Source organism: Nerophis lumbriciformis, linkage group LG19 (genome assembly GCF_033978685.3).
Source record: "Nerophis lumbriciformis linkage group LG19, RoL_Nlum_v2.1, whole genome shotgun sequence".
Classification (NCBI taxonomy): Eukaryota; Metazoa; Chordata; class Actinopteri; order Syngnathiformes; family Syngnathidae; genus Nerophis; species Nerophis lumbriciformis.
The window spans coordinates 36,601,797-36,624,099 of NC_084566.2; the positions used below are offsets into that span (position 1 = coordinate 36,601,797).

Consider the following 22,303-nt stretch of genomic DNA (forward strand, 5'->3'; position numbering starts at 1 on the left):
CCTAACCCTAACCAAAAAACTCTAAATTAAGTCTTTGTTACTTAGAATATGTTCCCCATACTAAAGTGTTACCAAAAACATATAACTTTGTCTTGAATTTGAAAAAAAAGAACATTTTATTTTTCACTAAAGAAGGGTTCGGTGAATTCGCATATGAAACTGGTGGGGTTCGGTACCTCCAACAAGGTTAAGAACCACTGATCTATTGACATGTTAAAGCCAAACAAACTGAAGGACTAGAAGATAACTAATGATAATTCAGAACAACTTTGGATCTCTCTTCTCCTGCAATTTAAAAAAATAAAATAAAAATCACGACCACCATCACCTAACTTCTTCATTCAACTTAGCGCCTCGTCTCAAAACACGAGCCAAGCATTCGCAACCCCCAGATCCCGACACGCCTGGCAAGCTCCTGTGCTGACAGTTCTGGCAAACGGCGCCCGGGCGAGAGCATGTGTTAAAGACACGTGTGTCAAGATAGTGACTCGGGAGCATTCTTGCCAATGCGGAAAGAAAAAACCCAGAGAGAGAGAGAGAGAGTATTTGCATAGGTAGGCTTATGTGTTCTTCACCTCATCCCTGCCATTGTTTTCAAGTGACAAGTGCCTGACAGCCAAAGAAATGGGACACAAGGCTGTGGGAGAAAAGGCTTTCGGAAAAGAAGTGACAAAACCTAACAGTGTGATAACCTCGACTGTCATTGATGCGGGAACACCCAGTCCTCGTCCAAATAGAACTTTCTAGTCTTTTGTCAGATCGCTCTCACCCCGTGTGCATAGTAAAGTCCCAACGATAGTCACACACACACTAGGTGTGGCGAAATTATTCTCTGCATTTGATCCATCACCCTTGATCACCCCCCTGGGAGGTGAGGGGAGCAGTGAGCAGCAGCGGTGGCCACGCCCGGGAATCATTTTTGGTGATTTAACCTCCAATTCCAACCAAGCAGGGAGGTAATGGGTCCCATTTGTATAGTCTATAGACCTACCGATCTCAGGGCGCACACTCTAACCACTAGGCCACTGAGTAGGTGTGTGTGTGCCACACACACATTTTTCACATTTTTGTGACACAAGACACTTCACCCTTGCTCCTGATGGCTCCTGGTCAGGGTTTCGCATGGCAGCTCCCGCCATCAGTGTGTGAATGTGTGTGTGAATGTGGAAATAGTGTCAAAGCGCTTTGAGTACCTTGAAGGTACAACCCCCGTTTCCATATGAGTTGGGAAATGGTGTTAGATGTAAATATAAACGGAATACAATGATTTGCAAATCCTTTTCAACCCATATTCAGTTGAATATGCTACAAAGACAACATATTTGATGTTCAAACTCATAAACATTTATTTTTTTGCAAATAATCGTTAACTTTAGAATTTGATGCCAGCAACACGTGACAAAGAAGTTGGGAAAGGTGGCAATAAATACTGATCAAGTTGAGGAATGCTCATCAAACACTTATTTGGAACATCCCACAGGTGTGCAGGCTATTTGGGAACAGGTGGGTGCCATGATTGGGTATAAAAACAGCTTCCCAAAAAATGCTCAGTCTTTCACAAGAAAGGATGGGGCGAGGTACACCCCTTTGTCCACAACTGCGTGAGCAAATAGTCAAACAGTTTAAGAACAACGTTTCTCAAAGTGCAATTGCAAGAAATTTAGGGATAATAATATCATCAAAAGGTTCAGAGAATCTGGCGAAATCACTCCACGTAAGCGGCATGGCCGGAAACCAACATTGAATGACCGTGACCTTCGATCCCTCAGACGGCACTGTATCAAAAACCGACATCAATCTCTAAAGGATATCACCACATGGGCTCAGGAACACTTCAGAAAACCACTGTCACTAAATAAAGTTGGTCGCTACATCTGTAAGTGCAAGTTAAAGCTCTACTATGCAAAGCGAAAGCCATTTATCAACAACATCCAGAAACGCCGCCGGCTTCTCTGGGCCCGAGATCATCGAAGATGGACTCATGCAAAGTGGAAAAGTGTTCTGTGGTCTGACGAGTCCACATTTCAAATTGTTTTTGGAAATATTCGACATCGTGTCATCCGGACCAAAGGGGAAGCGAACCATCCAGACTGTTATCGACGCAAAGTTCAAAAGCCAGCATCTGTGATGGTATGGGGGTGCATTAGTGCCCAAGGCATGGGTAACTTACACATCTGTGAAGGCACCATTAATGCTGAAAGGTACATACAGGTTTTGGAGCAACATATGCTGCCATCTAAGCGCCGTCTTTATCATGGACGCCCCTGCTTATTTCAGCAAGACAATGCCAAGCCACATTCAGCACGTGTTACAACAGCGTGGCTTCGTAAAAAAAAGAGTGCGGGTACTTTCCTGGCCCCGCCTGCAGTCCAGACCTGTCTCCCATCGAAAATGTGTGGCGCATTACGAAGCGTAAAATACGACAGCAGACTGTTGAACGACTGAAGCTCTACATAAAACAAGAATGGGAAAGAATTCCACTTTCAAAGCTTCAACAATTAGTTTCCTCAGTTCCCAATCGTTTATTGAGTGTTGTTAAAAGAAAAGGTGATGTAACACAGTGGTGAACATGCCCTTTCCCAACTACTTTGGCACGTGTTGCAGCCATGAAATTCAAAGTTAATTATTATTTGCTGATTATTATTATTTGGTGATTGCCTAGAAACGTAGCCCCTGGCTTCAGAGGGTTGAGGCTCATCCACTTTATCCAACAAAGTCTGGTGATTTCTAAATGTTTTTGCACCGCACAGCCTGCATCTTTAATTTGAGCCTTGTTTAGTGTCTGATCCGCCGCCATGGCAACAAGGCGAAACGGCCCCGCTTTATCTTAAACGAGCCGTCACAGACAGATGTTGGCGGGACGGACCCTCCGAGTCAGAACGGCGATAATCAGGTCTTTAGGATGCCGAGGCGGCGCCCTTTGCACGCGCCGGCGCATGCTCGTGCATACGCTCTAAAGAGCTTATCAGGTTCCAATCATTAGCGCTGCCTGCAGTCACAGTCTGATGCTGCACAAAAAGGATTTGGATGTTGTGTGCTTGCACTCTAAATATTTTTCACTGCGACGACCGGGGACCAAAATATCACACAAATGTCAGCCGGGTTTGAGAACAAAAGAAGAAGAGACAAGTCACATGATGCATGAGTGTGTGTGTGTGTGTGTGTGTGTGTGTGTGTGTGTGTGTGTGTGTGTGTGTGTGTGTGTGTGTGTGCGTGTGTGTGTGTGTGTGTGTGTGTGTGTGTGCACTGTAATACACTTCTTACTGCGTGTTTAAACTGCAGTCAAAGTGTTTAATTCCAGCTGCATTTAAATTATTACGCACTCCAAAGTCAAACACCCTCTAGCAATTTGCACTAAGTGACATCCCGTTTATGGCGGATTATTCCGCTTGGACTTCTAAGCAGGAAAGTTGTCACGTTTGTTCCGGTGAACAAGTTGGATTTGCACGTTGTCAGGTTTTTTTTTTTATTTTTTTTTTGGGGGGGGCTTTCACACTTGTACTTTTGTGTTGAATAGACAATTTAATGAGCAAGTCTGCTTTTAAAAAGAAAATACCGTATTTTCCGGACTATAAGTCGCAGTTTTTTTTCATAGTTTGGCCGGGCTACAGTGCGACTTATATATGTTTTTTTCCTTTTTTATTATGCATTTTCAGCAGGTGCGACTTATATGTTTTTTTCCTTTTTTATTATGCATTTTCGGTAGGTGCGACTTATACTCCGGTGCGACTTATATGTGTTTTTTTCCTTTTTTATTATGCATTTTCGGCAGGTGCGACTTATACTCCGGTGCGACTTATATATGTTTTTTTCCTTTTTTATTATGCATTTTCGGCAGGTGCGACTTATACTCCAGTGCGACTTATATGTGTTTTTTCCCTTTTTTATTATGCATTTTCGGCAGGTGCGACTTATACTCCGGTGCGACTTATATATGTTTTTTCCCTTTTTTATTATGCATTTTCGGCAGGTGCGACTTATACTCCAGTGCGACTTATATGTGTTTTTTTCCTTTTTTATTATGCATTTTCGGCAGGTGCGACTTATACTCCGGTGCGACTTATATATGTTTTTTCCTTTTTTACTATGCATTTTCGGCAGGTGCGACTTATACTCCGGTGCGGCTTATATATGTTTTTTTTCCTTTTTTATTATGCATTTTCGGCAGGTGCGACTTATATTCCAGTGCGACTTATATATGTTTTTTCCCTTTTTTTATTATGCATTTTCGGCAGGTGCGACTTATACTCCGGTGCGACTTATATATGTTTTTTTCCTTTTTTTAATTATGCATTTTCGGCAGGTGCGACTTATATGTTTTTTTTCCTTTTTTATTATGCATTTTCGGCAGGTGCGACTTATACTCCGGTGCGACTTATATATATATATTTTTTCCTTTTTTACTATGCATTTTCGGCAGGTGCGACTTATACTCTGGTGCGACTTATATATGTTTTTTTTCTTTTTTATTATGCATTTTCGGCAGGTGCGACTTATATGTGTTTTTCCTTTTTTATTATGCATTTTTGGCAGGTGCGACTTATACTCCGGTGCGACTTATATATGTTTTTTTCCTTTTTTATTATGCATTTTCGGCAGGTGCGACTTATATTCCAGTGCGACTTATATATGTTTTTTTCCTTTTTTTATTATGCATTTTCGGCAGGTGCGACTTATATGTTTTTTTCCTTTTTTATTATGCATTTTTGGCAGGTGCGACTTATACTCCGGTGCGACTTATATATGTTTTTTTCCTTTTTTATTATGCATTTTCGGCAGGTGCGACTTATACTCCGGTGCGACTTATATATGTTTGTTTCCTTTTTTATTATGCGTTTTCAGCAGGTGCGACTTATATGTTTTTTTCCTTTTTTATTATGCATTTTTGGCGGGTGCGACTTATACTCCGGTGCGACTTATATATGTTTTTTCCTTTTTTACTATGCATTTTCGGCAGGTGCGCCTTATACTCCAGTGCGACTTATATATGTTTTTTCCCTTCTTTGTTATGCATTTTCGGCAGGTGCGACTTATACTCCAGTGCGACTTATACTCCGAAAAATTCTAAGTTAATTATTATTTGCAAAAAAAAACAACAAGTTTATGGGTTTGAACATCAAATATCTTGTCTTTGTAGTGCATTCAATTGAATATGGGTTGAAAAGGATTTGCAAATCATTGTATTCCGTTTATATTTACATCTAACACAATTTCTCAACTCATATGGAAACGGGGTTTGTACCATCACAATCTGGGGAACTCTGTGTTGCAGTGTGTGTCGCGTGTGTGCTGCTGTTTATTGTTACACGCGCTGTTGTCAGTCATAATAAAGGCAATTAGTGCCACCCGGTTGCACCACATTTTTCCCCCGGGGTTTGTCGGAGGTGCGGCATTTACTCATTACGGTGCGTAATGACTATTGCAGGAAATTCCGTGCGCCAGCTCCGTTCTAAGAAGTGGATTGAAAAAAATGACGGCGAGTTATAATTAGTCATTCTCTTCCTCACCCCGGTGTTGTTGTGGAACAAAGCGGTGCCAGCCAATGCCAGAGTGTTCTCATGTATACCCTCAGTGTGCACAGCGTAATGTGTGTGTGTGTGTGGACTTGTCCTCGGTGGTACCTTTTAAAAGTACAGGTTTATATGTTCCCCACTCTCCCTCTGTACTATTATTTTTATGATTGTTATTATAATTGTGACGGCTGCAAATAGAGCCGAGGTGTGTCACGCCATCGTGCCATCACGGGCGGGCGTGGCGCTCAGCGAAGGTAAACACGTCCGAGGCAAAAAGCGGAGTGTCGTAAACACCGTCCGTAACGGCCACGTGGTCGGGGCGTTGACGTGAACGCAGGTATTTTTAAAAACATGTGTTTTCATATTTGTCCTGGCCTGTGCTTCACATGCAGACTGTCAGCCAGGGACTTTCCAACACACAACTTTAGAGGAAAAACAACTTTTTAGTTTGAACTCCAACACTCTTATGTATGTGTGTTATTCTTATGCCACCAAACATATTGCTGCTTCTGCTACCACTGCATCGCTTTCGGCTCGGCAAAGTTATTCTAGATCAGACCTGGGCAAATCAAGGCCTGGGAGCTTTTCAATCCGGCCCCCCGGACATTCCCCCGATTATTTTTCAGATTTCAATGGTTGGTATCTGCCCTTTTGCGTGGTATACTAGTTACGATGGTAATCTAAGTCACAGCAGCTCAAACCAGGCACTAGGGATGATGTTCTAAAACCAGTTCTCCCGATTGTTCAATAAGAAAAGAACCGATTCCATGGACTCGAATCCCTTTTTGAGAACCGGGTCCCGTTATCGAGGCCACTATAGTAAAGAAAAAGAGTTGGTTCTTTATTTCGAATCCCGTCCCACAGGAAATGCCCTGTGGCACGTCCCAGGGATGACGTAGCTCAGTCATTAGGCAGCAGATACAGAAAGCAGCAACAACAATGGACCGGAAAAAACGCCTCAAGGCATGGCTTCATTTTACAAAAAAAATACGACGAGGAAACGGCTATCTGCAATTATTGCCAGGCTTCGTTCTGATTTAAGGGGGGAAGTAAAACAAGCATGTTGAAACATGTTCAGGCTGCACATAACCTGAAGGTTAGAGAAAGGTGTCGTGTTCCAGTAATAGTGCTGGTGAGTAACTAACGTTAACTATTAACGGTTAATTTCCATATCTGCTCACTCGTAGCCTTTAGGCTAAAATAAGGTTACCTCGTATGTCAATTCAGGATTGCAGTAATGTTAGCTAGGCTAACGTTACCTAAGCATAGTCAGTGGCTAACGGTAACGTTAACATTAGCCTTTCTGTATGTGTCTGATAACATTAACGTTATCTCGTAACCTACACCAGTAGTCCCCAACCACCGGTACCGGTCCGTAGATCGATTGGTACCGGGCCGCACAAGAAATAAAAAAGTATAAAAAATAAACGTTATTTTTTAATTTTTTTTAAATTTTTATTAAATCAACATAAAAAACATAAGATACACTTGCAATTAGTGCACCCACCCAAAAAACCTTGGGTATAAAAGTAGATTCCATGAAATGCTCAGTCATTCACAAACAAGGATGGGGTGAGGGTCACCACTTTGTCAACAAATGCTTGAGCAAGTTGTTGAACAGTTTAAGAAAAAACTTTCTCAAGCAGCTATTGCAAGGAATTTAGGGATTTCACCTACGGTCCGTAATATCATCAAAGGGTTCAGAGAATCTGGAGAAATCAGATTTGTGACCTTCGATCCCTCAGGCTGTACTGCATCAACAAGCGACATCGGTGTGTAAAGGATATCACCACATGGGCTCAGGAACACTTCAGAAACCCACTGTCGGTAACTACAGTTGGTCGCTACATCTGTAAGTGCAAGTTAAAACTCTCCTATGCAAGGCGAAAACCGTTAATCAACAACACCCAGAATTGCCGTTGGCTTTGCTGGGCCTGAGCTCATCTAAGATGGACTGATACAAAGTGGAAAAGTGTTCTGTGGTCTGACGAGTCCACAATTGTTTTTTGGAAACTGTGTACGTTGTGTCCTCCGGACCAAAGAGGAAAAGAACCATCCGGATTGTTATAGGCGCAAAGCTGAAAAGCCAGCATGTGTGATGGTATGGGGGTGTATTAGTGCCCAAGACATGGGTAACTTACACATCTGTGAAGGCGCCATTAATGCTGAAAGGTACATACAGGTTTTGGAGCAACATATGTTGCCATCCAAGCAACGTTACCATGGACGCCCCTGCTTATTTCAGCAAGACAATGCCAAGCCACGTGTTACATCAACGTGGCTTCATAGTAAAAGAGTGCGGGTACTAGATTGGCCTGCCTGTAGTCCAGACCTGTCTCCCACTGAAAATGTGTGGCGCATTATGAAGCCTAAAATAGCACAACGGAGACCCCCGGACTGTTGAACAACTTAAGCTGTACATCAAGCAAGAATGGGAAAGAATTCCACCCGAGAAGCTTAAAAAAATGTGTCTCCTCAGTTCTCAAACGTTTACTGAGTGTTGTTAAAAGGAAAGGCCATGTAACACAGTGGTGCCAACTACTTTGGCACGTGTTGCAGCCATGAAATTCTAAGTTAACATCAAATATGTTGTCTTTGTAGTGCATTCAATTGAATATGGGTTGAAAAGGATTTGCAAATCATTGTATTCCGTTTATATTTACATCTAACACAATTTCCCAACTCATATGGAAACGGGGTTTGTACTTAACATGTCGCTAAAACAGATGAGTGTGAAATGATGGTTTGCGCATGTGTGCCGCCACAACAGGTGTTGTTTTTATCATCTTCTCCTCGCCTCTCACCACTTTGTTCCCCGTCCTCCGCAGGTCTGCCGACTTTCGTCAAATCCCCCGAGGACCAGACGGGCATCTCGAGCGGGGTGGCCTCGTTTGTGTGCCAGGCCACGGGGGAGCCCAAGCCCAGGATCACCTGGATGAAAAAGGGCAAGAAAGTCAGCTCGCAGCGCTTCGAGGTAAGCCCGCTCAAACGGACAGGACTCATTTGTGCAGGCATGAGGACAAATGGGTGTGAAGTGGATGTGCGCCGCCTCACATTAGCATTGATCCACCTGGCAACCAACCTACTTCCAACCTCTGGCTTTCCCCCCAGCATTACATGCAGGCTTCCCTTGGCTTTAATCTTCCTCTATCTTGCTTGATATACTCCATCTTTCTGTCTTCTCACACCCGCATCCCTCTTACTCTGCTCCTTGGCTATCATTCTCACCCATGCACTCAGCCCCTTGATGTATTACTTACTCTCTCCCCCTCTCCTTTGAACATACCAACAAAAAAGGTACCTCAGGTGGGAACTCGCACTGTTTTCTTACCATAGTTTCTCCTGGAACCTAATAAAGCTGCTATCGGGTTATGCCGGGCGTGTCCGAGGGCCGGATCAGGCCCGCCAACAGGTTTTACCTGGATGAGTTTGCCAAGAATAAAAATTAACCTGAAATTTTTGAATGAATAAAAAGTGCTGTTCTAAATGTGTCCACTGGATGTCGCAATTGCAATTGTTAGTATCTTTGTAGATGATGCTACATATGTACAAAATAAACAACATAATGTTACTACATCAGTCGAGGAAAATGATCAAACTACATAAATAACATACTGTAATTGGATTTTGATATCATTTTTTGATTGGAAATTAAAACCAATGCAAAAACTGCTAAACATCACATATTTTATTCAGAAAATATAAATATAAAACAAAATAAATATACAATATAATTATTAATAATATTAATATTAATAATAATAATAATAATAACTATTAATAATATTAATTAATTAATAGTAAAATATTAATAATATAATATAAATAACGACAAATAAATTATTGAAAATTTAAAATTAAAACCAATGCAAAAACTGCTAAACATTATCACATATTTTATTCAGAAAATATAAATATAAAACATAATAAATATATAATATAATTATTAATAATATTAATAATAATAATAACTATTAATAATATTAATGAATTAATAGTATAATATTAATAATATAATATAAATATAAATAACGACAAATAAATTATTGAAAATTGAAAATTAAAACCAATGCAAAAACTGCTAAACATTATCACATATTTTATTCAGAAAATATAAATATAAAACATAATAAATATATAATATAGTTATTAATAATATTAATATTAATAATAATAATAACTATTAATAATATTAATGAATTAATAGTATAATATTAATAATATAATACAAATATAAATAACGACAAATAAATTATTGAAAATTGAAAATTAAAACCAATGCAAAAACTGCTAAACATTATCACATATTTTATTCAGAAAATATAAATATAAAACATAATAAATATATAATATAATTATTAATAATATTAATATTAATAATAATAATAACTATTAATAATATTAATTAATTAATAGTCTAATATTAATAATATAATATAAATATAAATAACGACAAATAAATTATTAACCGCAACATGTAAAAAAACAACAACATTATGATTTGTACATTTTCAGAATGTGCTTGTTCTATTTTTAAACAAAGAAAACAATCTGAAGTTGTCTTCATTTTTAAGTTATCGTGTCGTGTAGAGATGTCCGATAATGGCTTTTTTGCCGATATTCCGATATTGTCCAACTCTTAATTACCGATTCCGATATTTGAATGGTAATATTAACCCTCTGCAATTTTACCCTGGTGTATCATTAATGCGGTAATCGTTACTTCCCTACATGGAGAGTGGACTTCTATGGTATCTCCTTTAAGCTGCTTCGCCGTCAAACACACCATCAGCAGCCTTTCCGTAGTTTCATGGACATATGTTTGCCGTTTAGACATCTTTCTAACATCCTTGGCTGGCATTAGTGTCAGGTTCAAACACTGACAAGAAGCAAGGAGTTAAACAGAGACAAAATACAATTTGGCTCAATTGAGGAGAGACACGTAGACATTGTCGTCACACGCCCCTGACGGAAGATTGTACGCCTCCTCTTTTATTTGGACTTTCCCTGATTACATGGCAACAGCTGTTTCTAAGGGAGGGGGGTCGTAAACAGCCATCGCCTTTGGTTACAGAACAGTTCAAAGAAAAGGTCGTAAACAGTTCACAGAAAAGGTCGTAAAACAGTTCAAAGAAGCGGTGCCTAGAGGGGAGTCTGGTCCTGCTTCCTCTTCGCTTTGTAGATCTCGGGTCAAGACAATATCTTTCTGTTGATTACAATACATGAAAGAAACAGAACACCTTCATGTTGCTTCCCATCCTACACAGTGGAGTTTTACAAGCCTTCTGCTTGGTAGGATTAAAGACAGCTTTTGTCTGCTCGCCGGGAACTCATTGAAACGCAAAGTTTTGTGATAACTTAGATACGATTATTCTGACAGTTAGACTCGTTCTGCTTCAGTTCTGCTAGCAGTGCTACGGTCCAACTGCTTCACCAAGTTAGCCAGCTACATGCTCTGTCATGTTTTTGATGATTTCTTTGTTTAATCCAGTTCTTCTCGAATAGCCGGGCGGGTCCCCCCTGGGGTAGGGCGCATTGTGTTTTTTGCCCTACCAGAATATGATGAAGCGTATATAGCACTTGGCTTCACTGTAACAACAGTGGGAGACGGGGAAAAGACCGGTGTGTTCTTTCCTTTATTGTTAATAATCTTACAATGTTATCCAGAAGCATAGTTATAACAATTGTATAGACAAATTATACTTTTTATAGTCGCAGTGGAGATATCTTTTCTTCCCCCTTGGAGGGGCGTAGCAGAAAATATTTGAGAAGGGTTTAATCCAATGAATATGTCATGACTTGGTCCTGGGGTTTAGTTTTTCTGGAAGGCAATGGAAAGTTGGCTCGGGCAAGACGGGAATGTGAGTACATGATTTATTTAATATATCAAAAAAAAGTACAAACGAAAGGCGCGCACAGTGGCGGAGAACAAACTATGAAACCAAAAGACTATAGCATTAATAAACAAAAACTTACTTGGCTTGGACAAAAGTAGCAGCATGAAGGATGGACATGAAAACAAGTGTCAGAAATGTACAGAGCATAAATGTGGGATGTCACCAGAAAGACAAACTGAAAACAATGAACTTAAATACTACAGACATGATTAACGAAAACAGGTGCGTGACTCAAAACGTGAAACAGGTGCGTGACGTGACAGGTGAAAACTAATGGGTTGCTATGGTGACAAACAAGAGTGCACAATGAGTCCAAACGTGGAACAGGTGAAACTAATGGGTAATCATGGAAACAAGACAAGGGAGTGAAAAGCCAGAAATTAAAGAGTCCAACAACTAAAACAAAACATGACTAAAACAAAACATGATTACACAGACATGACAGAATATAATCCACTTCTTCTTCTCAGCACTGTCTTTCACACTCACTTTCTTCCTTCCCATGCTTGGAAAAACAAAGGTATGTCCATCTCGAGCTCACTGTGACAGTTGTAGCGGTGGGAAGGTTCGTTACCTGAATTTCCGTTTGTAACTTAAAGCATAAGAATTATCCCGAAATACTTGTTGAGGTACCACTTTAATAACATGGTTTATATTAATTTAGGGCATAATGTTCTGACATGTGTTTGTGTTCTCGTTTGTCTAATTAAGTCTATTTAGTTCACGGGCTGCTAGATCATTACATTGCATTCTGTTTAGTGCGCCAGTTAGTGATGACGTTTGTTAAGAAATTATCGATTTCGATGCCATTGTCAAATCCTCTTATCGAACCGATTCCTTATCGATTCTCTTATCGAATCCAGATAGGTTGTTGTATATGGAAAAAAAAAACACAGTACTTGGTTTAACAAAAACTCACTTTTGGCAGCCTTCAGTTATAAGAAATAAATTAAATAAATAAATACATATTGACTGTTAGTGCCCCTTTAATTGGGCCACCTAAGAAAAATACATGCACGGAAAATCCTGCATTCATTTGTATTATTTATTAGACAGACCTGCAAACTCTGGAGTGGTGTAGGCTACAATATACCGTTAACGATATCATGTTCAAACTGATAAACATTTTCTTTTTTGCAAATAATCATTAACTTTAGAATTTGATGCCAGCAACACGTGACAAAGAAGTTGGGAAAGGTGGCAATAAATACTGATAAAGCTGAGGAATGCTCATCAAACACTTATTTGGAACATCCCACAGGTGAACAGGCTAATTGGGAACAGGTGGGTGCCATGATTAGGTATAAAAGTAGATTCCATGAAATGCTCAGTCATTCACAAACAAGGATGGGGCGAGGGTCACCACTTTGTCAACAAATGCGTGAGCAAATTGTTGAACAGTTTAAGAAAAACCTTTCTCAACCAGCTATTGCAAGGAATTTAGGGATTTCACCATCTACGGTCCGTAATATCATCAAAGGGTTCAGAGAATCTGGAGAAATCACTGCACGTAAGCAGCTAAGCCTGTGACCTTCGATCCCTCAGGCTGTACTGCATCAACAAGCGACATCAGTGTGTAAAGGATATCACCACATGGGCTCAGGAACACTTCAGTAACCCACTGTCAGCCACTACTGTTGGTCGCTACATATGTAAGTGCAAGTTAAAATTCTCCGATGCAAGGCGAAAACCGTTTATCAACAACACCCAGAAACACCGTCGGCTTCACTGAGCCTGAGCTCATCTAAGATGGACTGATACAAAGTGGAAAAGTGTTCTGTGGTCTGACGAGTCCACATTTCAAATTGTTTTTGGAAACTGTGGACGTCGTGTCCTCCGGACCAAAGAGGAAAAGAACCATCCGTATTGTTATAGGCGCAAAGTTGAAAAGCCAGCATCTGTGATGGTACGGGGGTGTATTAGTGCCCAAGACATGGGTAACTTACACATCTGTGAAGGCGCCATTAATGCTGAAAGGTACATACAGGTTTTGGAGCGACATATGTTGCCATCCAAGCAACGTTACCATGGACGCCCCTGCTTATTTCAGCAAGACAATGCCAAGCCACGTGTTACATCAACGTGGCTTCATAGTAAAAGAGTGCAGGTACTACACTGGCCTGCCCATTGAAAATGTGTGGCGCATTAAGAAGCCTAAAATAGCACAACGGAGACCCCCGGACTGTTGAACAACTTAAGCTGTACATCAAGCAAGAATGGGAAATATTTCCACCTGAGAAGCTTCAAAAATGTGTCTCCTCAGTTCCCAAACGTTTATTGAGTGTTGTTAAAAGGAAAGACCATGTAACACAGTGGTGAACATGCCCTTTCCCAACTACTTTGGCACGTGTTGCAGCCATGAAATTCTAAGTTAATTATTATTTGAACATCAAATATGTTGTCTTTGTAGTGCATTCAATTGAATATGGGTTGAAAAGGATTTGCAAATCATTGTATTTTGTTTATATTTACATCTAACACAATTTCCCAACTCATATGGAAACGGGGTTTGAAGATGCGGGAAGTATCGCTCAAAGGAAGATATGAAACTGCTACAGGAAAATACCGAAAAAAAGAGAAAATGCCACCAAAATAGGAGCGCAAGTCAAGAACTAAAACACGACACACAGGAAAACAACAAACAACTCTAAATAAGTCACGGCGTGATGTGACAGTACACCTACTTTGAGACAAGAGCTATATTGATGCATGCTTGGTTATGCTTTAAAGTCATATCCAACGACTTTTTACTCGTTTTTTAAAGGTTTCTGCATTTTTTTCACCGCAGAAAATGTGCCTTGGCTCAAAAAAAGTTTGAAAAACACTGGTCGAATGCAATAAAGTGACATTTTACGAGAAAAAAAAAGAAAGAAAAATAACCCCCGTTTAACCTTTTGCTTCTCCTCCCAGGTGATTGAGTTTGACGACGGCTCGGGATCGGTGCTGCGCATCCAGCCCCTGCGCACGCACAGAGACGAGGCCATCTACGAGTGCACGGCCGCCAACAGCGCGGGCGAGATCAACACCAGCGCCAAGCTGACCGTGTTTGAAGGTAAGGTTGTGACCTCTTCGCTTTCCTCTGGGGAAAAAAAAAAAAAAAACTCCCACTCCTTTCTGCTGCTTTTATTCCCATGTATCCCACAGCAAAATGTTTATATTCTCCATGTTCCGCAAACATTTGCTCGTGTAAGCAGCATTAGACTTTTTGTAGACACCACATTTGATTGACTTCTGCTCCATTTTCGAGAGAATAGCTTCTGAAGTAAAAACTAAAACCTTGGTCTAAATAACACATGTGTGTGCCTCACAGAAGACAGCTTTGTATATTTAAAAACAAACAAAAAAAGGCTGCACATCTTGAAGTTAAAGTTAAAGTACCAATGATAGTCACACACACACTAGGTGTGGTGAGATTATCCTCTGCATTTGACCCCCTGGGAGTTGAGGGGAGCAGTGAGCAGCAGCGGTGGCCGCGCCCGGGAATCATTTTTGGTGATTTTAACCCCCAATTCCAACCCTTGATGCTGAGTGCCAAGCAGGGAGGTAATGGCTCCCATTTTTAAAGTCTTTGGTATGACTCGGCCGGGGTTTGAACACACAACCCTACAGAGTGGCCTAGTGGTTAGAGTGTCCGCCCTGAGATGGGTAGGTCGGATGGTTCTTTTCCTCATAAGGACGTCCACAGTTTCCAAAAACAATTTGAAATGTGGACTCGTCAGACCACAGAACACTTTTCCACTTTGTATCAATGAGCTCAGGCCCAGCAAAGCCGACAGCGTTTCTGGGTGTTGTTGATTTTCGCCTTGCATAGGAGAGTTTTAACTTGCACTTACAGATGTAGCGACCAACTGTAGTTACTGACAGTGGGTTTCCGAAGTGTTCCTGAGCCCATGTGGTGATATCCTTTACACACTGATGTCGCTTGTTGATGCAGTACAGCCTGGGGGATCAAAGGTCACGGGCTTAGCTGCTTACGTGCAGTGATTTCTCCAGAATGGAGATTTGCAAATCCTTTTCAACCCATATTCAATTGAATACACTACAAAGACAACATATTTAAAGTTCAAACTCATAAACTTAATTTTTTTTTTGCATATAATAATTAACTTAGACTTTCATGGCTGCAACACGTGCCAAAGTAGTTGGGAAAGGGCATGTTCACCACTGTGTTACATGGCCTTTCCTTTTAACAACACTCAGTAAACGTTTGGGAACTGAGGAAACTAATTGTTGAAGCTTCTCAGGTGGAATTCTTTCCCATTCTTGTTTTATGTACAGCTTCAGTCGTTCAACAGTCCGGGGGTCTCCGCTGTCGTATTTTAGGCTTCATAATGCGCCCGGCGGAGGAAACGCATTTCGGCCGCTTGTACCCGTGATCTTGTCCTTTCGGTCATAACCCAAAGCTCATGACCATAGGTGAGGATGGTAACGCAGATCGACCGGTAAATCGAGAGCTTTGCCTTCCGGCTCAGCTCCTTCTTCACCACAACGGATCGATACAGCGTCCGCATTACTGAAGACGCCGCACCGATCTGCCTGTCGATCTCACGATCCACTCTTCCCTCACTCGTGAACAAGACTCCGAGGTACTTGAACTCCTCCACTTGGGGCAAGATCTCCTCCTCAACATGAGGATGGCACTCCACCCTTTTCCGGGAGAGAACCATGGACTCGGACTTGGAGGTGCTGATTCCCATCCCAGTCGCTTCACACTCGGCTGCGAACCGATCCAGTGAGAGCTGAAGATCCTGGCCAGATGAAGCCATCAGGACCACATCATCTGCAAAAAGCAGAGACCAAATCCTGCAGAGAGGAGGCTACGCCGGATAGTCGAACCTCGGATTCAGGAGGAACAGTGTGGTTTTCATCCTGGTCGTGGAACTGTGGATCAGCTCTATACTCTCGGCAGGGTCCTTGAGGGTGCATGGGAGTTTGCCCAACCAGTCTACATGTGCTTTGTGGACTTGGAGAAGGCATTCGACCGTGTCCCTCGGGAAGTCCTGTGGGGAGTGCTCAGAGAGTATGGGGTATCGGACTGTCTGATTGTGGCAGTCCGCTCCCTGTATGCTCAGTGCCAGAGCTTGGTCCGCATTGCCGGCAGTAAGTCGGACACGTTTCCAGTGAGGGTTGGACTCCGCCAACGCTGCCCTTTGTCACCGATTCTGTTCATAACTTTTATGGACAGAATTTCTAGGCGCAGTCAAGGCGTTGAGGGGATCTGGTTTGGTGGCTGCAGGATTAGGTCTCTGCTTTTTGCAGATGATGTGGTCCTGATGGCTTCATCTGGCCAGGATCTTCAGCTCTCACTGGATCAGTTCGCAGCCGAGTGTGAAGCGACTGGGATGAGAATCAGCACCTCCAAGTCCGAGTCCATGGTTCTCGCCCGGAAAAGGGTGGAGTGCCATCTCCGGGTTGGGGAGGAGATCTTGCCCCAAGTGGAGGAGTTCAAGTACCTCGGAGTCTTGTTCACGAGTGAGGGAAGAGTGGATGGTGAGATCGACAGGCGGATCGGTGCGGCGTCTTCAGTAATGCGGACGCTGTATCGATCCGTTGTGGTGAAGAAGGAGCTGAGCCGGAAAGCAAAGCTCTCGATTTACCGGTCGATCTACGTTGCCATCCTCACCTATGGCCATGAGTCCATGGTTCTCGCCCGGAAAAGGGTGGAGTGCCATCTCCGGGTTGGGGAGGAGACCCTTCCCCAAGTGGAGGAGTTCAAGTACCTCGGAGTCTTGTTCACGAGTGAGGGACGAGTGGATCGTGAGATTGACAGGCGGATGGGTGCGGCGTCTTCAGTAATGCGGACGCTGTATCGATCCGTTGTGGTGAAGAAGGAGTTGAGCCGGAAGGCAAAGCTCTCAATTTACCGGTCGATCTACGTTCCCATCCTCACCTATGGTCATGAGTCCATGGTTCTCGCCCGGAAAAGGGTGGAGTGCCATCTCCGGGTTGGGGAGGCGACCCTTCCCCGAGTGGAGGAGTTCAAGTACCTCGGAGTCTTGTTCACGAGTGGGGGAAGAGTGGATCGTGAGATCGACAGGCGGATCGGTGCGGCGTCTTCAGTAATGCGGACGCTGTATCGATCCGTTGTGGTGAAGAAGGAGCTGAGCCGGAAAGCAAAGCTCTCGATTTACCGGTCGATCTACGTTGCCATCCTCACCTATGGTCATGAGTCCATGGTTCTCGCCCGGAAAAGGGTGGAGTGCCATCTCCGGGTTGGGGAGGAGACCCTTCCCCAAGTGGAGGAGTTCAAGTACCTCGAAGTCTTGTTCACGAGTGGGGGAAGAGTGGATCGTGAGATCGACAGGCGGATTGGTGCGGCGTATTCAGTAATGCGGACGCTGTATCGATTCGTTGTGGTGAAGAAGGAGCTGAGCCGGAAGGCAAAGCTCTCAATTTACCGGTCGATCTACGTTCCCATCCTCACCTATGGTCATGAGTCCATGGTTCTCGCCCGGAAAAGGGTGGAGTGCCATCTCCGGGTTGGGGAGGAGACCCTTCCCCAAGTGGAGGAGTTCAAGTACCTCGGAGTCTTGTTCACGAGTGGGGGAAGAGTGGATCGTGAGATCGACAGGCGGATCGGTGCGGCGTCTTCAGTAATGCGGACGCTGTATCGATCCGTTGTGGTGAAGAAGGAGCTGAGCCGGAAGGCAAAGCTCTCAATTTACCGGTCGATCTACGTTCCCATCCTCACCTATGGTCATGAGCTTTGGGTCATGACCGAAAGGACAAGATCACGGGTACAAGCGGCCGAAATGAGTTTCCTCCGCCGGGTGGCGGGGCTCTCCCTTAGAGATAGGGTGAGAAGCTCTGCCATCCGGGAGGAGCTCAAAGTAAAGCCGCTGCTCCTCCACATCGAGAGGAGCCAGATGAGGTGGTTCGGGCATCTGGTCAGGATGCCACCCAAACGCCTCCCTAGGGAGGTGTTTAGGGCACATCCGACCGGTAGGAGGCCACAGGGAAGACACAGGACACGTTGGGAAGACTATGTCTCCCGGCTGGCCTGGGAACGCCTCGGGGTCCCACAGGAAGAGCTGGACGAAGTGGCTGGGGAGAGGGAAGTCTGGGCTTCCCTGCTTAGGCTGCTGCCCCCGCGACCCGACCTTGGATAAGCGGAAGAAGATGGATGGATGGATGGATAATCCTGCAGCCACCAAACCAGATCCCCTCAACGCCTTGACTGCGCCTAGAAATTCTGTCCATAAACGGACACCGACATTTACCACAGTCAGGCCCAATACACGAGGGTGTATATACGTTAAAAAAAGTAGATAAAGCCCACAATAGAGCTTCTCGGAGACACCCACCTCATTTACTTTCAAACTGTCAACATGGCAGCATGAAGGCTAACACCTCTAACCCCTTTTAAAATGAGCATACAAAATGATGATATAGGAGCTTTTAAGTTGAAATGGTAAGCAGTGGAAGAGTTTCCACATTATCAAACAGCATGGAGAGTGTTTCCCACATATGGGGCTCTCCCCCTCACGTCTGCAGGGCGAGCGTGACCTCCCCCTGCCTCGCCTCCTCATCGGCAGCGTTAATGTACGTTATTTATGTGGACAGAGGTTGGACACCTCCTCTGCTCAGCCTTCCGTATCAGTGGGTAGTGAGCATGCATTTCCTCCCTAATTGATTGTAATGTTGTCATGTGGATGCTAGTCACTGCAGGGGTTTGTTTCATTATAGAAGGGGGAACAAAAACAGCCCGAGAGCTGGCCAGTGGGAGGATTAGGGTCATCCTTTGCCATTACGCTGGACTTACTGTAGATCCCCCCCCCCCTCTCTGGTTCCAACGCAGCCTTCCCATCCCATCTCTCTTCGCGCCCACTCCTTCGCTCGCTGTTCCGTCCACGCTGATTTGATGATATCATCGGCTGAAGCTTGCGTAATCTTCCCAAAGGGATTTTTTCCTGCTGCGCAATGAAATCTTCCCCTCGCTCTCCTCCTAGTCCTGTTGCATCGTTAGGGATCGTGTTTGGCAGCACTTGCGTGGCATGAGGTGCACACGCGTCAGATGACATTAGGGGCTTGGTATGGAAGACATTGTGGGCTCTGGTAAGTCTCCTGGTCTCTGGTCTCCAGCTGGCCCCACTATGGACTGGACTCTCACTATTATGTTGGATCCACTATGGACTGGACTCTCACTATTGTGTTAGATCCACTATGGACTGGACTCTCACTATTATGTTAGATCCACTATGGACTGGACTCTCTCATTATTATGTTAGATCCCCTATGGACTGGACTCACACTATTATGTTAGATCCACTATGGACTGGACACTCGCTATTAAGTTGGAACCACTATGGACTGGACTCTCGCTATTATGTTAGATCCACTATGGACTGGACTCTCACTATTGTGTTAGATCCACTATGGACTGGACTCTCACTATTATGTTGGATCCACTATGGACTGGACTCTCACACTATTATGTTAGATCCACTATGGACTGGACTCTCACTATTATGTTAGATCCACTATGGACTGGACTCTCACTATTATGTTAGATCCACTATGGACTGGACTCTCTCACTATTATGTTAGTTCCCCTATGGACTGGACTCACACTATTATGTTAGATCCACTATGGACTGGACTCTCGCTATTATGTTAGATCCACTATGGACTGGACTCTCGCTATTAAGTTAGATCCACTATGGACTGGACTCTCGCTATTATGTTAGATCTACTATGGACTGGACTCTCACTTTATGTTAGATCCACTATGGACTGAACTCTCACTGTTATGTTAGATCCACTATGGACTGGACTCTCACACTATTATGTTAGATCCACTATGGACTGGACTCTCACTATTATGTTAGATCCACTATGGACTGGACTCTCACTATTATGTTAGATCCACTATGGACTGGACTCTCACTATTATGTTAGATCCACTATGGACTGGACTCTCGCTATTATGTTAGATCCACTATGGACTGGACTCTCACACTATTATGCTAGATCCAATATGGACTGGACTCTCACACTATTTTGTTAGATCCACTATGGACTGAACTCTCACTATTATGTTTGATCCACTATGGACTGGACTCTCGCTATTATGTTAGATCCACTATGGACTGTACTCTTACAATATTATGTTAGATCCGCTATGGACTGGACTCTCACAATATTATGTTAGATCCACTATGGACTGGACTCTCACTATTATGTTAGATTCACTATGGACTGGACTCTCTCACTATTATGTTAGATCCCCTATGGACTGGACTCTGACACTATTATGTTAGATCCACTATGGACTGAACTCTCACTATTATGTTAGATCCACTATGGACTGGACTCTCACTATTATGTTATATCCACTCTGGACTGGACTCTCACAATATTATGTTAGATCCACCATGGACTGGACTCTCACTATTATGTTAGATCCACTATGGACTGGACTCTCTCACTATTATGTTAGATCCCCTATTGACTGGACTCACACTATTATGTTAGATCCACTATGGACTGGACTCTCGCTATTATGTTAGATCCACTATGGACTGGACTCTCACACTATTATGCTAGATCCAATATGGACTGGACTCTCACACTATTTTGTTAGATCCACTATGGACTGAACTCTCACTATTATGTTTGATCCACTATGGACTGGACTCTCGCTATTATGTTAGATCCACTATGGACTGTACTCTTACAATATTATGTTAGATCCGCTATGGACTGGACTCTCACAATATTATGTTAGATCCACTATGGACTGGACTCTCACTATTATGTTAGATTCACTATGGACTGGACTCTCTCACTATTATGTTAGATCCCCTATGGACTGGACTCTGACACTATTATGTTAGATCCACTATGGACTGAACTCTCACTATTATGTTAGATCCACTATGGACTGGACTCTCACTATTATGTTATATCCACTCTGGACTGGACTCTCACAATATTATGTTAGATCCACCATGGACTGGACTCTCACTATTATGTTAGATCCACTATGGACTGGACTCTCTCACTATTATGTTAGATCCCCTATTGACTGGACTCACACTATTATGTTAGATCCACTATGGACTGGACTCTCGCTATTATGTTAGATCCACTATGGACTGGACTCTCGCTATTATGTTAGATCTACTATGGACTGGACTCTCACTTTATGTTAGATCCACTATGGACTGAACTCTCACTGTTATGTTAGATCCACTATGGACTGGACTCTCACACTATTATGTTAGATCCACTATGGACTGGACTCTCACTATTATGTTAGATCCACTATGGACTGGACTCTCACTATTATGTTAGATCCACTATGGACTGAACTTTCACAATATTATGCTAGACCCACTTGATGTCCATTGCACCGGTCTCCCTAGAGAGGGGGGGTCACCCACATCTGCGGTCCTCTCCAATGTTTCTCATTGTCATCCCACTGGGTTGAGTTTTTCCTTGCCCTGATGTGGGATCTGAACCGAGGATGTCGTTGTGGCTTGTGCAACCCTTTGAGACACTCGTGATTTAGGGTTATATAAATAAACATTGATTTATTGATTGATTCTGGGAAGACATCCTGGAGTTTGTCTCGTGGAGATTCTTTGAGGTCACATGTTGATGTTGATGCTCTGGTTCAGAAATATTCTGTAGTTCTGGAGGCCACCTGGAGGGGGATGGCGTGGCGCGGTTGGTAGAGTGGCCGTGCCAGCAACCTGAGGGGTTCCTGTCTAATCCCCACCTTCTACCGACCTCGTCACGCCCGTCGTGTCCTTGAGCGAGACACTTCACCCTTGCTCCTGATGGGTCGTGGTTAGGGCCTTGCATGCCAGTACCCGTCATCGGTGTGTTTTTGAATGAATGTGTTAGAATAATTGTAAGTTATCACAAAAAACTTTGTGTTGAAATGAG

At 43.1% G+C, this 22,303-nt stretch overlaps 1 protein-coding gene across 10 annotated transcripts in view; it reads left to right on the forward strand.

Annotated features, from left to right (window-relative positions):
* Positions 1 to 22,303, forward strand: part of LOC133618463 (receptor-type tyrosine-protein phosphatase F) — a 470,668-nt gene that overhangs the window by 132,612 nt on the left and 315,753 nt on the right. For all 10 annotated transcript variants that reach the window (XM_061978831.2, XM_061978833.2, XM_061978832.2 and 7 more), the window contains exons 3-4: positions 8,342 to 8,487; positions 14,321 to 14,462. In XM_061978831.2, the coding sequence (XP_061834815.1) occupies positions 8,342 to 8,487; positions 14,321 to 14,462 (288 nt within the window). The remainder of the gene's footprint in view (positions 1 to 8,341; positions 8,488 to 14,320; positions 14,463 to 22,303) is intronic.